This window comes from Staurois parvus, unplaced genomic scaffold, assembly GCF_062004578.1.
Source record: "Staurois parvus isolate SC_StPar_1 unplaced genomic scaffold, SC_StPar_1.0 ptg000089l, whole genome shotgun sequence".
Classification (NCBI taxonomy): domain Eukaryota; kingdom Metazoa; phylum Chordata; class Amphibia; order Anura; family Ranidae; genus Staurois; species Staurois parvus.
Genome location: NW_028317885.1, coordinates 993,325 through 1,011,192, shown reverse-complemented (window position 1 = coordinate 1,011,192; position 17,868 = coordinate 993,325). Strand labels below are relative to the sequence as shown.

The 17,868-nt window shown below is 42.6% G+C and overlaps 2 protein-coding genes across 16 annotated transcripts in view; one reads left to right on the top strand and one right to left on the bottom strand.

The window, feature by feature from the left end:
- Positions 1-17,868, top strand: part of BLOC1S6 (biogenesis of lysosomal organelles complex 1 subunit 6) — an 86,138-nt gene that overhangs the window by 41,570 nt on the left and 26,700 nt on the right. The window lies entirely within an intron of this gene.
- LOC149468331 (uncharacterized) overlaps positions 2,722-17,868 on the bottom strand; it is a 654,932-nt gene continuing 639,785 nt past the window's right edge. For 8 of the 15 annotated variants that reach the window (XM_089670290.1, XM_089670291.1, XM_089670293.1 and 5 more), the window contains 3 exons: positions 15,166-15,307; positions 8,224-8,332; positions 2,722-8,012 (listed from right to left, as the gene is read on the bottom strand). In XM_089670290.1, the coding sequence (XP_089526416.1) occupies positions 7,725-8,012; positions 8,224-8,332; positions 15,166-15,227 (459 nt within the window). In that variant the 5' untranslated portion in view covers positions 15,228-15,307 and the 3' untranslated portion in view covers positions 2,722-7,724. The remainder of the gene's footprint in view (positions 8,013-8,223; positions 8,333-15,165; positions 15,308-17,868) is intronic. The other 7 variants (XM_089670299.1, XM_089670300.1, XM_089670301.1 and 4 more) reach the window with 1 other exon arrangement.

Sequence of the window (17,868 nt, the reverse complement as noted above, 5' to 3'; positions counted from 1 at the left end):
AGTACCTGTAATAAATATTAAATAAATTACGCCAGTACGCGTCTCTCTGAAGGCAGGTTTGGGACATTTTTTATGCCCCTAAGCCCTGCTCTAAAATATTATAAATGCCACAATGTGTGTGAACACATTAGAAAATACTGACCTGTGTTTAGAGGCATAAAAAAAAGAAAAAATGCATCTAAAAGTGGCATTTTTTCTACCCCCGTGCATGTAGTTTTAGGCTACCTTGACATGGCCCTAGAAATATTACTGATCTTATTACGCATGTTTTTTTTTTTCTAGAACAAACCATCCTGCATAATGATCAGTGAATACTTGTGCAAAACTGTCCTGGTTTTTTTTTTTCGTTAACACAAGCATCTGGCAGAGATGTATACAGCCCTGGCCAAAAGTTTTGTATGACACAAGAATGACACAAATATTAATTTTCACAAAGCCCACTGCTTCAGTGTTTTTAGATCTTTTTGTCAGATGTTACTATGGTATACTGAAGTATAATTACAAGCATTTCATAAATGTTAAAGGCTTTTATTGACAATTACATGGTTTATGCAGAGTCAATATTTGCAGTGTTGACCCATCTTTTTCAAGACTTCTGCAATTTGCCCTGGCATGCTGTCAATCAACTTCTGGGCCACATCCTGATGGCAGCCCATTCTTCCATAATCAATGCTTGGAGTTTGTTAGAATTTGTGGGTTTTTTGCTCACCCGCCTCTTAAGGATTGACCACAAGTTCTCAATGGGATTAAGGTCTGGGGAATTTCCTTGCCATGCACCCAAAATTTTGATGTTTTGTTCCCCAAACCACTTAGTTATCACTTTTGCCTTATGGTAAGGTGCTCCATCATGCTGGAAAAGGCATTGTTCCTCACCAAACTGTTCTTGGATGGTTGGGAGAAGTTGTTCTTGGAGGATATTTTTGTACCATTTTTTATTCATGGCTGTGTTCTTAGGCAAAATTGTAAGCGAGCCCACTCCCTTGGCTGAGAAGCAACCCCACACATGAATGGTCTCAGGATGCTTTACTGTTGGCATGACACAGGACTGATGGGGGCGCCCACCTTTTCTTCTCCAGACAAGGTTTTTTCCGAATGCCCCAAACAATCGTAAAGGAGATCCATCAGAGAAAATGACTTTACCCCAGTCCTCAGTAGTCCAATCCCTGTACCTTTTGCAAAATATCAGTCTGCATATCAATATCAATACACATTTATTGGGATTTTTTTTTTCAATCAAAGACATGTAGCAGAGTACATTTTGGCCAAAATGTATGAAGAAATTAGATTTTTTTAAATTCTTTTATTGGACGTTGCATAGCAGAAAGTAAAAATATTGTTTTTTTTTCAAAGTTTTCAGTATTTCTTCATTTATATTGCAAAAAAAAAAAACAGTGGTTATCAAATATCACCAAAAGAAATCTCTATTTGTGTGAAATAAATATATAAATTGTGTTTGGGCACAGTATTGCATGACCGCGCAATCGGCAATTAAATAACGCAGTGCCAAACTGCAAAAAAAAAAGGTCTGCTCATAAAGGGGGTAAAATCTTCTGGAGCTCAAGTAGTCAAAAACTATGGGCTGCATTTAGATCAGTAAAAATAAGTGGCATTATTTGCTATCTGTGTGCAAGAGCTCTTAGGCTTAGTTACACATGTAGTTGGGGGGGGGGGGGTAGTAAAAAATAGGCAGCTGAGAAGCGCCCCCTTCAATTTATTGGGTCCTGTTTACCATGGTACTACCTGCTGAACACAACCTGTGGCCGTGGTAACTTGCACCTGCCCGGTCTGGGGAGAGTAAAACTGTATTGGCCCATGAAAGCCAAGGCATAAGGCTACATTCACACACACACGGGCGACTAGCCCTGGTGCAATATACAGAGGCAGGATGTGGCTGTGTCCAGCAGCAATCATTGCAGGTAATTACTGGCTGTGTGGACAGCCATTGCTAATTGCAGCTGCTGGTGCCCTGTCATTAACCCCCCGGTCACATCAAAAACGATTTTGAAATCGTGTGACTTACAGTGAAGTCGCACGATTTCAAAATCGGCTGACCTGCTGATTTCAGCTGCGATTTGCAAGACATCTGGCGCAGATGTCTATGCAAATCGCAACAAAAGTAGTGCATGGACTAGATAAAGAATAAAGAGGTGGTGCACACACCTAGTGCATTATCCAAGGTTTATTGAAAGGTATGAAAGGTAAAAACATACTCACAGACCAAGCATGTATCTAAAGAGCATTTGCATAATGACGATGGCCACAACGGCAAGCAAGGTGTTCCAACTGTCAATGCGGTCAAATGGCGGACGCACTTCGTCTGTGAGTATGTTTTTACCTTTCATACCTTTCAATAAACCTTGGATAATGCACTAGGTGTGTGCGCCACCTCTTTATTCTTTATCTAGTGGCTGATCTCCCCGTCTGAGGAGGGCTGCACCCCTGAAGCATTTCCTTTGGTTGTCGCTGTCCTAGTTCCCTTGCCTTCCCTTTTGGCTGTGCATTTCCTGAGGCCCTGGACAGTACACGCAATATCCGATTTAGTGCATGAAATCAAAACTTTAGAAATCAGTGCGGTGCAATGTGCAGAATTGGATCGCATAGGTGTGAATACCCATGCGATCCGATTCTAGTTAGGACCCAAAAAATGGTCCTGTACCTTTTTGGTGTGGGTGTGGTGCGATTGGAGCCATGCATAATGTATGGCTCCAATCGCACCACACACAAATCGCATGTGATTTGCACAGGAATGCGGTGCGGTACCTGTACGAATCACATGCGATATACCGCACCGCATATATGTGAACCCAGGCTAAGTCATTGAACATTTATAACATGTTGCAGAGTTGCATGTTGCAGAAAAATCCACATCCCCCAGAGGAAGCTACGAGTCCCTGTAGCGTAACGCGTAGGGGAGGGGCGGTGACGCGGTTATCACGCATCCACAGAGGACCAGCGAGTATATTTACTGAAAACAAACACACCAGCCAGGCTGTCTGAAGCATGATCTGGATACATTGTATGCAAAGCAATATTTACATTTACACAATGTGAGTGGGAGATCAAAGAGCAATAAATCACTTATATCCCGGATAAGACACTATGTTTCTTTTCCCTTCTCTGCATGTTCCGTATATGGAGGAATAAACAAAGCAGCCAGTGAAGAAAGCACAATTGGGAAGGCTCTGCTAAGGAGAGAGGAGAGGAGACAGGAGGGAGAGATTCAAGCTGTGAACACAGACTCATCACATTAACTAAATTGAACAACAACACCATCTCAAATTCAAAGAAAATAATTGACATTCCCATTTTTTATTAATTTTATAAATTTTATTCACATATAATTGACATTCCAATTTTTCACTAATTTTTTATTATTTGTTATAATCACATATAATTTTCTATTCACATTTATAAGTTAATTGCATATTTAAGTACCATAGATGTAAGTAATGATTGGATTATAGGTGGTATATTAAGAAATTCACACAATCAAAAAAGGTCAATCACAAAAGGTTGATAATATTGGAGCGCGGTACAGTATTAGAATGCAGAGTATATATTCATACACCTAGAGAGGGTGTAATTAGTGCCTAGCGATCTAATATTTAATAAATATTCACTTAAGCACACAATTAACACTAATAATAGAGTAAGTTAACTCCTGGTGGCTCACAAAAAATTATTCTGTTAATAATGTTGCAGAGTCCCTCCTACCAATCTTAAATAATCTTAGTGGCATAGCCAATCAAAGTGCTCTGTTATGGGGCTCTCAGGGTTGGTCGTGGGTAATGGTCGGCATCTCCAGATCTTCATGCTGTAGAGGGGCAGATGGAAGGTCCTGACGGTGCAGTCACATATGACCGAAGCACTTCTGACCATCTTTGAGCTGTCAGATCTGGGACAAGAGCATACCATCTTTCCCTAGTTCTATGGCATTGTCTACGATCTATCAGAATCAGTGCGGAGTAATAGCTAGAGACCAATTTATTATGCTCCGGTCTCAGAAGGAGTGTCTCCAGTCGCACGTGCGTTTTTGCCGTTTTTGATGCGTTTTACGTTTTACATTTTTCTTTCTAACTTTTTGCTGGGCAGATTAAAATGCATCAAAAACGCAACAAAAACACACTACATGCTTTTCTGCAGTGTCTCCACTGAAGTCTATAAAACCAAAAATGCATTTTGTATTTAAAGAAGTCCCTGACCCTCTCCAAAAATCACACCGGGTGAAAACGTGAGATGTGAACCTGTCCCCTAGGAAATCATGTTAAAGCGGAGTTCCAGCTGACAAAAAAAGAAAAAGAAAAGTCAGCAGCTACAAAAACTGTAGCTGCTGACTTTTAAAATACAGTAACTTACCTGTCCCTCGGTCCAGCGGTGTCCTCACCACCGCGGGTCTCACCGGCCGGCTTCTCTCCCTGGCACATCTTCAGTGTGGGCACCCGGCTGTGGCTTGCGGCTTCACAGCCAGGTGCCCGCTGTGCATGCGTGAGTAGCGCTGCACTTTGTGAATGGTCCCGTAGTCTTCTGGGACCTGTCACGTGTCCCAGAAGAATATGGGGAGGGAGGACAACTTCCACTTCCCACTTCCGATTGCCTAGGCGATCACAGCGGTAGTGGGAGCGGGTACCTGACAAATTTGGGTACCCTCTCCCCCATGGTGCCAATTCTTAATGGGGAGTGGGGGGGAATGACAAAGCATAAAAGCGTAACTTCCCCTTTTGGGTGAAACTCCGCTTTAAATAGATGGCTGTGCATTTCTGCAAAATGCAGTAGAAAATGCATAGGTGTGAACTTAAGACTTACATAGTTTGGTCACTCAGGAGATTGTACAATTAGATTGTTTAGTGTATGGCCAACTTTAGGGTGTGGTGTGCAAACAATAAAAATTGTCATGTGCAAAGGAAAAATTCTGTCTGCGAAAATGTAGTCCATTTACCAACTGCACATTAAGGCTCCGTTCACACTAATGTGATCTTTAGCGCTTTTTGCAGAAACGCACTATAATCCATTTAACATGGTTTCTAGAGATGAGCGAATCGAACATGACGAAGTGGAATTCGTTCCGAAGATTTGGAAAAATTCTATTCGCGACGAAGCCGAAGATTAGCAAACTTCGGATGCACGAATCGAAGTTTCCCAAAAATGGCGGCGACATGTGTGGCGACGGAGAAAATGGACAGAGAAGATGGGGCGGGGATCTCTGGGAAGGCGCGCAGACAAGGCGCGCTGACCCATAATGCATTCATGACATGTGATCGCATTAGCCAATCAGCAGCCAGCCAGCACTGTGTAATGGTGGAGCTATAAATCGCGGCCATCTTAGAATTCTCCATTAGCTTCCAGACCTGTGTGTATTAAGGGACAGAGTTAGGGCCACAGAGACTTTAGGGCCACAGAATCGTTACTCAGGGCCACAGAATCGTTACTCAGGGACACAGAATCGTTACTTAGGGCCACAGCTATCAAAGAATCGAAAATTTAAAGTGACATACACCCTTTTTTTTTTTTGGTGGCTGTCGTGCACAATTGGTGCTGCAGTTTGCCGATTGTGCAAAATAAACTGACTTTCTGCTTCACAACCACTATTGTACGTTCAAAGAGTTAAATCCATTTACACGCCGGCTGGCGGTAATATTTTTTGGGTGATTAATGCATTCCAGTGACACAAACGTACAGTTTCCAGCCAACGGCAAGCTGCAATTGACCGATTGTGTACAATAAACTGACTTTCTGCTTCACAACCACTATTGTACGTTCAAAGAGTTAGATCCATTTACACGCCAGCTGGCGGTAATATTTTTTGGGTGATTAGTGCATTCCAGTGACATAAACGTACAGTTTCCAGCCAACGGCAAGCTGCAATTGACCGATTGTGCTAAATAAACTGACTTTCTGCTTCACAACCACTATTGTACGTTCAAAGAGTTAGATCCATTTACACGCCAGCTGGCGGTAATATTTTTTGGGTGATTAGTGCATTCCAGTGACATAAACGTACAGTTTCCAGCCAACGGCAAGCTGCAATTGACCGATTGTGTACAATAAACTGACTTTCTGCTTCACAACCACTATTGTACATTCAAAGAGTTAGATCCATTTACACGCCGGGTGGCGGTAATATTTTTTGGGTGATTAGTGCATTCCAGTGACATAAACGTACAGTTTCCAGCCAACGGCAAGCTGCAATTGACCGATTGTGCAAAATAAACTGACTTTCTGCCATGTGCCACTTTCAGGTCTCCTCACACTGCTGGTGGGTTCCATTTTGTCATAGGGTGCTGTATGGCCTCCCATTGCTGCTGCCTCCACCGCCACACTGTGGCTCCACACTCTGGTTTTGGCCCCGTGACTGCCCAAATGAGTGAAGTGTGCGGTGATTCTAAGATCGACGGCACTCATCTGCATGTCATACTGACTGACAGTATTATTTCTCTTCCCCAGCAGACTCCAAGGGCATTTAAATTAAAGGTACAGTGTTCTGCACTAATATAAAGGCTCTCTGAAGCCTAGAAACACCCTTTTTATAAGTTAAATTCGCAGCGAATATATTCGGCTCGAAGCGAATTTATTCGGCGAATTCGGCGAAGCAGACAAACCGAATTTTTGAATAATTCGCTCATCTCTAATGGTTTCCTATGGAACATGTTCACATCTATGCTTTTTTGAGCTGCTGCATTTCAGAAAGTGTCACAGACTTTTTCAAAGTAAAAAGCAGCATTTTTGCTACAATAGACTTCAATGGAGAAGCTGCTGAAGCGCACAGTAGTGCATTTTTGCCGCATTTTGCATGTTTATTCTGCCCAGCAACAACAAAAATTAACTTTACCAAAAAGCTGAACAAAATGCAAAATGCGTCAAACACGCGTTGAGAAAAACGCAAAGCAAAACTGCAAAAAGCACTGGAGAAAGCATCAAATGCCAATATATATGAGAACCAAGCCTAAGCAAACAGACTGTGACTGCTGTCAGAAGCTGGCCATACACTATTTGATTTTTCCTTTTTTTTTTTTTTTTAATCCAGACAACTTTTATTGTCAATATAATAGAGAAAATGGAACAGTACTTACAGAATCCAGAATGACATTACTGCAACAGTAGGATTACACATAAAAAGAACAATGTGGATATGCAGATCCCGTAATAAACAGAATAACAGAAATGGTAGTCAAACAAAACAGAGACCACAATGATCCAACACTGTCTTGACAATATCTTGCTTTTTCCTTTTTACGTCTTATTCCTTCCTGACCAGATGTAAACAGAAATGGGGGAAAGGAACAAAGCCCAAAACATGTCTTCAAACAATTAAAAAAACCCCACATCAACAACCTCTGGTTCACCCGAGAGGTCTCATCAAAAAGAATGGGAGATGCACATGAACTCCCCCAGGGGGAGGAGTGGAGCCACACACCTGGTATAAAATGTCACACCTGCAGAAGTCGGTCCAATATCAATTGAGGAGGGGGCCAGCCAATGTCACTATTAGATTATTGAACGAACGTACATATGAACAGTCATTCCAAATTTCTCAGTACATTTGATGGTTTGATGAATGTCGTTCGAAAATTGAATTTGATTTTAACATTTGATTTTGAAACAAATGTTATTTCCCAAATGAAAACCACATACACTGTTGCAAATTTGTTCATTTGGGAAAAACTTTCCATCCAGCTCCTTTGAATTTTCTTGCCACTGTGGTCAAAAATGAACATTAGTTTGATCCACTAATGACTGGAAAATTGAACAAACATTCTTAAAGTGAAAATATCTGAATTACATTTTACTACGTATGATAAGATTGAAATGGAGTTGATCTGCCAACCCCCCCTGGATGTGTATGTTGACCTGTAATGGATTCCTAAGGGGCTCCGATCACTTGAAACCAAGCAACAGAGCACGCCGGTTTTGCAGAAACGCATCAGGAGGAGTCTTGGTGAGACGTCATCGTGCACTGGCGTGTCGGCTGACATCGTGACCGGTTTGTGTATACGAAGAAGTTTATTCCCGTTTATCTGTAAGTGCATTACATTTAACATAAAAAGATTGTTGTACTTACTGCACTATGCAGCTTCTCCCTATTTGCACTTCACATATGCCTGCTTAACCTCCCTGGCGGTAATCCCGAGTGTGGCTCGGGGTTCATTTACAGTACCAAAAGCGGTAACCCCGAGCCACACTCGGGATTACATTGTAGTGTTTCTCCTGCGATCCCCCGATCCTTACCTTGTCCTGCGATCCCACAATGTCCTCCCACTGTGTCCTCTGGCCGATGCCGCCAGCATCAATCTTCCGGGTTCCGTTCCCCACGAGCATCGGTACGCAGGAAGCGGAACTGGCAGGAGATTAAAAAAAGTAAAAATATATCACACACACAATACATTATAATCTGTTAGTATTACATTACTGTATCAAACCATTTCACCTACATTTTGTCCCTAGTGCTTTGTCTTGCGCCCTGCCTGCACTTTTACCGTTCTTTCTGCCTGGAAACTTGAGAACGTCCATGGCATCCAAAAAGCGTCCCTTTAGGGCAAAAGCGGTTTTAGACCAGCTAGAGAACAGTTATAGTGAATTAGAGCCACTTGCAGAATTGAGCAATGATGATTCATTGGGAGATTCATCATCAGACACTGAAAACAATTCTCAGCTCAGTGATGTGCGAACTTGGTGTTCTATTTCAAATTTCAGTGTTTTTAGTTTGACTACATTATTGAATTAAATGTATTATTATTATATTATTATTTTTTATAATTATTTATATTATAATTTATGATTTCGGATTTCAAACTTTATCATACCCGGGATGTTTACTAGACTTTTGTTTGGACAGATTTTAGTGAGTTATTCCTAAGAATTACAAGCCTACAATAAAAAAAAACAAAATATTTCCATGCAAAACAATGTACCACTTTGACATTCAAAAATATTGATTAGTTTGACCGCCAGGGAGGGTAATGAGTGATCAGCTTATTCCATCTCTATCATTTGAGATCCACTTTATCTGGTAAGAGGCCATTCTCTTTCCCTTTGAGGAGCACTTTTCCAGCACTGGAGCACTTTTTTGAAGTGGAGGTTTATCAACACTGAGCACTTTCTTCACTACGTGGATTCCATATAGATCACATGAACCTTTTGAGTTGCTTTTAAATGCTACAAGTGCTTTTTTCAGTTTGTCAATTTCTACTATTATTTATAATTGGTGATTTGCATACGTTTCACACAACTTTAAACGGACAGCACACTTTTTTGATTATACAACAGAGAGAAAAAGATATTGGGGGATCCAGAAGACCCCCTAAAGAAAGAGGTTTTGAAAGAGAACCAACAGCTTTATTAAATTCACAAAAATATAATAGACCTATTAGGCCAACAGATCCTCCATTCATATTAAAATGAGGTATAACGTTATCACCTTAAAATGACCCGGGCCACACACAGTAACAAATTAATCGCTATACAACTACCCTCCATCTTAAAATGTGGAAAGTTGATGAGTCATTTCCATCCAGAGTCTCATATATCGGGAACACACGTATTCAGCCACATAGGCAGGGAACTGAGCTCTGGGAAATGGACTCACCAAACAAAAAAGTCTGAAAGTGAAAGGCTTCTTTGCCCTCAAGTTAGAGAGGTGATTTTATACTTCAATATTTTTACTGAAAGATTGGTATACAACAGTATACATAGAAATAGAGACAATATGCACCAACACGGTGAGATGGAGTATATAAACATATACTTAGAACATAACAGCACATGAGAAATATAGAAAAGATATCCCTAGTCAACCACATTGTATACAAAGGACACCATCACCACCAGATGGGAAATTTTACATCTATCAATGAACATAGGCACCAAAGTGCCATAGAGATTTACCAAAAGTATCAAAGACCCATTCAGAGAAAGAAAAGAAATAAGGATTAAGACTAGAAAAGTCAGAAAAAGGCGCTTGGGAACCAGAGACCAACGAAGTAGCGTTTAATCGAGATCTTTGATAAAGAATGGGCTACATCTCGCCAAGTATCCAAGTCTAATGAGCTATTCAAATCCTGTTCCCATTGAGTCATATAAGACAATTTAGTCAACAAGGGAAGCATAGACAATGGATAAACGACCCCTCATCATCCCAGTTGCTCCACAGGAGACCTCAAACGGACTGAGTGTGCAAGGTTCTGTGATTAATTTGAGTTTAATACCAATAAATGAGATAAGTTGATAATAATGAAATAATTCCCCAGGAGGCAATTGATATTTTGTCAAGAAACAGTGGAGAGAACGGGGGCAAAGCCCATCCAGGTACGCAGCAACCCCTTATTTATCCACCATTGAAACACAGACGGTGATAAGCCAGGTATAAACTTGGGATTGCAAAAAAATGGAGCTAGTGGAGTATGTGGGGAGAATAAATGTTTGCGAGCTCACCATCTATCCCACACTGTTAATGAATAGGACAAAGTAGGACACAGAACAGGAGGACGCAAGCGACTGGGAAGCCACATAAGAGCCCCAACAGCGTAAGGATAGCAAGATAAGGCCTCAATGCCAACCCACTGGGGGACATAACTCCTGGCCGTAGTACACGATAATCGTGCTATCTGAGCCGCCTGAAAATAGGCAAAAAGATTAGGAAGTCCCAAACCGCCATGCTTCTTTAGAGAGGTGACTTTAATATGGAGTTATTGAAGAAAGAAAAGACTTGGATTTTTAAAATAAAAACTTTGGCACCCCCCGGGTTAAATAATGAAATGAGTTTAAAGGTCTTTCTAGAGCCATGATGGTCCACTATTCCCTTTAATTGAAATTTTTCCCCCCTTTTAATGTTCTTTGAATTACCACTGTCTGTGCCATTGATAATTGGGTTCTGTTCTATGAATAACTATAGAAAAAGTGGACCCCGTTTAATATATTGAATTAACATGCAATTATAGTACCACCGTGGATGTTTAAAATTGCTTTATATTGATTTCCACCGATTACTTTTAAAAGTAATGGTTTCTCTGAGACATAGAGGTGCTGTCCTTTAAACTGGGACCACCCCTGGCCATTTTAAGTGGCTGAACGGGATATCTTTCCCTTTAAAAGGCCGGGAGCACGTATGTCCCGACGTCCTGACAAAGCTCACAGTCACGTGGGCGAAACGCGTTGACGTAGGTAGCGTCAGCTAGTCCCTGGGCCACACCTACACAGGTGGTCATGTGTGGATCCGCCTCACGCTGATTCAAGCATGGCGGTAAGGTATACGCCACCCCTGCTACACTACCTAAGACTACCGCTTTGAGCCTTTACAACCAGAGGGTCATCTATTGTAACCCGGCGGGGTTTTCGGAGGCTTTCACGGTCTGCTCAATGACATTAAAACCATCATCTTATCTGCCAACCATGTGAAGATCGTTACATTGTCACTAGATGCCCATATCGTTTAGAGTGGTGAGAGCCTGCGGGCACGTTTTATGCGGCAGCTGCCGTTTCAATGCAACTAGCTCTACACCTCTTGTATGCTTTAACCACTTCCCATCCGGCTCATGTATATAAATGGCCAGACAGAAGCAGTGCAGGGGCGGGTTCCCGTTCATAAACGGCGCCCGCCACTTTTAGCCTGGGTGCGCTCCCTGGGACACAGTGGAACACCAATTGCTGTACGGGACCTCTGTTTGAGGTTCCGATCATGTGAAAACTGATTGGCCAATCAGTGATCAAATGAATAGTAGTAAGCAAGATGTCACTTCTAACATCATTGCTTACTACGTGTGAAGTCTGTGAATGATCACAGAGAGCACATGGTACAAGGCTATTCACAAAAGCCTTATATCATGTGACAAGCTGTGACCAATCACAGCTCACACAGTATTTCTCAATGGGAGCAAGAATGCAGCCAGACAGAAGGAGAAATGATTGCTTTTACAGCCTTTATGGGCGTGAAAGCAATCAGTGTAAAAAAAAAAATCTTCATCGCCCCCCACAAGTAGTGACAGTGACATGGTGTCACTGTACTGCTAGGGTGACGGTATTTAAAAAAAAAACAAAAAAAACAAATAACAATAATATAAGAAAAAAAACTAAAAATTTAAAAAAACATTTTGAAAAATTATAATTCTAGGTTATAAACTAATTTGGATTATTTTTTCAAAATTTTTGGACTTCTTCATTTATATAGCAAAAAAAAATAAAAATCCCAGTGGTGAATAAATACCACCAAAATAAAGTTTTATCTGTCTCGAAAAAATGCTAAAAAATGTATATGGGTACAGTGTTGCATGACCGCTTGCTGGTGTTGGTGCCACTGGGAGCAACGGCGCCCCATCGGTCGTGCCACTGGGAGCAACGGCGCCCCATCGGTCGTGCCACTGGGAGCAACGGCGCCCCATCGGTCGTGCCACTGGGAGCAACGGCGCCCCATCGGTCGTGCCACTGGGAGCAACGGCGCCCCATCGGTCGTGCCACTGGGAGCAACGGCGCCCCATCGGTCGTGCCACTGGGAGCAACGGCGCCCCATCGGTCGTGCCACTGGGAGCAACGGCGCCCCATCGGTCGTGCCACTGGGAGCAACGGCGCCCCATCGGTCGTGCCACTGGGAGCAACGGCGCCCCATCGGTCGTGCCACTGGGAGCAACGGCGCCCCATCGGTCGTGCCACTGGGAGCAACGGCGCCCCATCGGTCGTGCCACTGGGAGCAACGGCGCCCCATCGGTTGTGCCACTGGGAGCAACGGCGCCCCATCGGTCGTGCCACTGGGAACAACTTACATGAAAGTAAGTTGGCAGCACTGCAACAATTTTGCAGATAAAGCATTTATTGGTATGCAATACAAACATGACAGCGCCCTGAATGGACAGAGAACAGTAAATGTGTTTTGATACAGACATTACTGACTAAGTGATGACTAAGCACATGCCTGTGTGAAACGCGTTTACTGCTCTCTGTGTATTGTGGGAGCCGTCATGTTTGTATTGCATTTTTCTTGAAGATTCCAATAAAAGTTTTATCTGCAACATCATTGACGTGCGCCCAACCTACTTTCCTGTTCTTTGAGTCCTTGGAAGGAATTGTGCCCCATCGTTGGTGTCATTGGGAGAGTGTAGGGTTAACTTCTTCATGTTCTATAGTTTGAATGCCATGCCATAGATATATTAATTATCTTTGTAAAAGAGCATATTCCACGCTCTACTTTTTTTCCAATTTTTCCAGGGAAAAAAAAAACTTTTTGCCAGGCCTTCCTATCTGTAGATGTGGCAACAATTCACTGCAATATTTATATTCTTCACCTTACTAGCTTACTAATTGCATCATGATCTGAAGCTGTAAATTGCAAAACACTAAAACAGATTCCCACCTCCACTTAATGACTGGAGGGACCTGTCATTGCAAAAATGATAACTACATTCACCATAAAGAACTGGCAACTGGATGCTGGGACATGTAGTCCCAAAGAGGGTCATCTTGTGATGTGCTCAGTTTGCACTTCCTGGTCAGAGAGTTGGGGAAGCACTGCTAAACATCTGCAGCCAGCAACGGTGATAACCTCAGTGCAATAAGTGTTTCCTCATATTTGTAAATTAAATGATTTACCGAGGAGTGTTTTATTTGTGGATTTTGATATATTAAAAAGGCGAAAAAATGGTGACTTTATTACCACTTTAAAAACCAGACAAGACGCAGAGACTGGCCAACAGATTGTAATTTCTATGGTCCTAAGACCTGATGCAAGCATATCAGCAAATGGAGACCATGCAGGTTTAGCTGTACCTATACAATGTGCTGAACCAACTTCCCAATTCTCTTTCTACTAGGAGAGAGTGACCCAAGTCTGTCTATGCACACCCATCAAAATGTTACATTTATAAAAAACCACTGACAACCAAAAAGTCTACATTTCTTGTATCAGTGTGCTGGATGGCATAATGTATGTCTACAAGTGGCATGAAATGGGCAGACTTTAGCCTTCCAGAGACCACAGTGAACTGGTTTCTGAAATTATCTGGCTGTATCATACAGTACATACACCTTATGGCTAAACTCTGCCAAATGATTGAGTCCAGGTGCACAAAGGCAGGTCCATGATGACACCGTTTATGGAGTTTGGTTTGAAATAACTCACGTGGCCAACACAGAATCCTGAATTCAACCCTACTGGCAGGATCACCGCTGGGCTGAACGGAAAAAACAAACAAACTTGTGGTGTGTACCAGGCAGAACTTTCAGTTGCTGGCCTCAAAACAAAAAAGTATACATCGTCTGTGTGTTTACTATAGTAAGCAGTCACAGTCTGAGAAGAAAAGCCTGTCCCCTGACAGCATCTTGCAGAGAAGGACCCTTGCTCTTTCTGTGGAAGCAGCGGTTGTTCTGCACAGGACAGACCTATAGCTTTGGGATCAGCGACACTCATGCACCTTGCAGATTGGAGAGTTCTGTCTCTGACTCAGCAGTGGGTGTATCAGGTCTCTGAAAGGCAACCGTTGCCTCCACACAGCGAGAAAGGGTCCTTCTCAGCAGCATTGCAGATAGTGGACAAAATGTTCTTTGTTTTGTTTTTGTTGCAATACTTTTGTTTTGATGCATCTTAAATGTATTTAGCGGATTTAAACTGAAAAATGTGTTGACTTTTACATTTTCAAAAGCAGAACAGATATTGCAATCCCCTGTAATTGTCTCAGAACAGCAACTTAAAGTGATTCTAAATCCATTTCATTTTCTTTAAAATAATAAACATGTCATACATACCTGCTCTGCGCTCCCCTCAGGTCCCCCGCTGGTGGTCATGGCTCCTCCCCCTTTGCCAAGTGTTCTCATAGCAAGCCACTGGCTATGGGAGCACTCGTGCAGGTTCACTGCCAAGCCAGCTCTGAGTGTCCATTGACTCACAAAGCACAGCCTGGCCCGGCTTCCTCCTCACTGGCTGCGATTGGCAGAAGCCAATGGCTCCCGCTGCTGTCTCTGAGCCAAAGAGGATGGAGAGAACAGAGAGATGGAATATTGATTTTTGCCAAAATGTCATCTATCCTTCTAGTGTATGATCTGAAATTACTAAGAATAAAAAGGTGCTCTGGATAGGCAGTGGATTGCTGCTGACACTGTATGCTGTGTTTTGGTTATAGAACTAAACTGCCCGAGTGATGCCTGCTGTAGTACTCTAGTGATAAAACATGAAAAGGAACCATGGCTTACCTTGCTCCTATGATCACCAGGTATTCCAGTAACCTGAGAAATGGCTTTTCCTTCTGCCCCATGGTCCCAACTTCCTACTGAATCATCTCACACACTGCTCAGCTCACTGGACCATCACTGATCAAGGAGAAACCAGCAGGAACTTTAAACCAAGAGAAAAATACACAAATAGAAACAACAAAATCTATAAATACATTTCACACATAAGAGCCTTTATATAATATTAACCTCAAACATATGGCTGAAATATTTATACAGGTCTTATATGACAGAGGATTTGTATTTCTATCCCTCCAGTCCTGAGATCTACACAGCTCTGCCACAGAGCACAGTCCTGTTTGGCAGGGCAGAAACCCCATTTTTCTCTGCTGCAGTTAACACTTACAGGTCTTGCCGTTCCCCCAGCCTATGACTGTTATTGATAATAAATCAAATTTCAGCTACTGCTTGCATTTAAAAAACATAATTTAGAGATATATTAAAGGGAGCTCCACCCAAAAAGTGCAGCTCTGCTTGTCTGCCTCCTACCCCCTCCACTGACACATTTCGCACTTTTTTGGGGGGAGCGGATCCCTGGTTCTGGCAAGCCCTCCTCCTTCCCCCCTCACAGTCTTCTAGGACACTTTACAGGTCCCAGAAGACTGCCGGACCATTCGGGAGGCGCAGTATAACTTGTGCATGCGCAGTGGGCACCAGGCTGTGAAGCCACAAGGTGTCACAGCTGGGTGCCCACAGTTGAGATGCTGGCGCCAGGGGGGGAGACAAGCGGGAGAAGGGACGGCATGGGCGAGAACATCACTGATCCTGCTACGGCAGAGTTCAATATTTTAAAAGGGGTATAAAGTAGAACTATAGGCAACATTTTTTTTTCATTTTGGATAGAGGAAGGGAGGGTTATAACACCCGTCAGTTTTATTTTTTGCCATCTGTGTCCCATTGGGGAGATTACCTTCACTTCCTGTCCCATAGCCAAAACAGGAAGTGAAGATCCCTGCAAATTAAGGGAATCCTTTGGGGTCCCCCATTGGAAGATTTTCCCTCTATTACTTTTCTTGGGACAACACAAAATGTGGGATTTTCTTTGACTTTTACCTTCGATGATAATGGCAAACAGGACAAACAGAGAGGGGGAATCTCCCAGGGACACAGACAGCAATAAGAACCTGACAGGTGTTCCAATCCCTCTCCACTCTACCCAAAAAAAAAAAGTTTATCCTTAGTTATACCTTAAGGCTTTCTAATCACAAGAATGAAAATACTCCATAATACTCGCTGCCGGTATTCTCACCTTCCAAAGCCTTTTAGTTCACGGATAAGTTCACCTTTTGAAATAAAAATTGCACATTTTATATGCAGGTAATAAAATGTGAATTATTTTTTGCTGCAGATGCCTGGAAAGCATTGCACCAGCGATAGGCAGATCACCGATGCCATGCAGGTCTCCTGCAGATCTGTCAGTACATCTGCTCGCCCCATACAGGATGTACAAGCAAGCAGATATACTGACAGGAAGACTGAATGAACTACCCCAGTGCTCCACAGTGCCGTGGTAGTTCATTGAGAACTGCAAGCTGACAGCCGCTAAGTCTGCTGGGACTAGTAGTTTCTCATTCACAGAGGAGTGACGCTGCCGGGCAAATGGAGCCCCGCACGGCCACATTTTTTAAAAATTTGACAGCTATCGGGGAGAAGATCCCTCACTAGCTGACAAAGCTGGGGATGTGCAGGGAGCGGGGGCCAGTGCTTTCATAACATGTTACACTCTGAATATGGGGGTAACATGTTACAAAAGGGGAATTAACCTTTAACCACTTGCCCTCCAGAGGATTTACCCCCCTTCCTGAGCAGGCCATTGTTTTTTTTGCATTACGGCTGGTCAATGGTACGATGGTATTTGATTGCCTATGCGTTTTTTATTTATTGCACAATAAAAAAAAAAAAAGACTGACAATTTTGAGAAAAAAAAACATTATTTTTTGACTTTTTGCTATTAGACATGTCCAGTAAAAAAATTTTAAAAATCACATTTCATCATAAATTTAGGCCAAAATGTGTTCTGCTCCATGTCTTTGCTATAAAAAATCCCAATATGTGTAAATTAATTGGCTTACGTGAAATTTATAGTGTTTACAAATGGCGGTATATATACTGGGTTTTTTTTTTTTTACTAGTAATGATGGCGATCGGCAACTTATAGCAGGACTGTAGTGGCCATTCTGACACTGGGGGGGAACTGACCTGTTGTCACTGACATCCCTAAGGACACCAATATAGTGATCAGTGCTAATAAAAACCACTGACACTGCACTAATGGCAGTGGGCAGGAAGGGGTTAACATGTGGGGCGATCAAAGGGTTAACCTGTGTGCTGTGTTACTATGGGGCTGTGTATTAGTGCTATGCACAGCCATGCAAAGCAGTGTGCAGGAGCTGACAGGGAAGAGAACTGTTTTGTTTACAAACCATTCTCCCCCCCCCCACCCCCCCATCGCAGATGTTTGGCCATAACCAGGTGTGGTGACTGATAGCCGCGGCCGCTAATGATGGCGCGGGTAGGGCACACATGCGCCCACTACCTGGCAATGTAAAATCAGGTATATACAAGTGATTTTGTGCACCCGTGCCGCCTTGTAGCAGTACTTCTATATAGGGTGGACGGGAAGCGGTTAATACATTACTGATGTTTACCTTCCTGGTGACACCT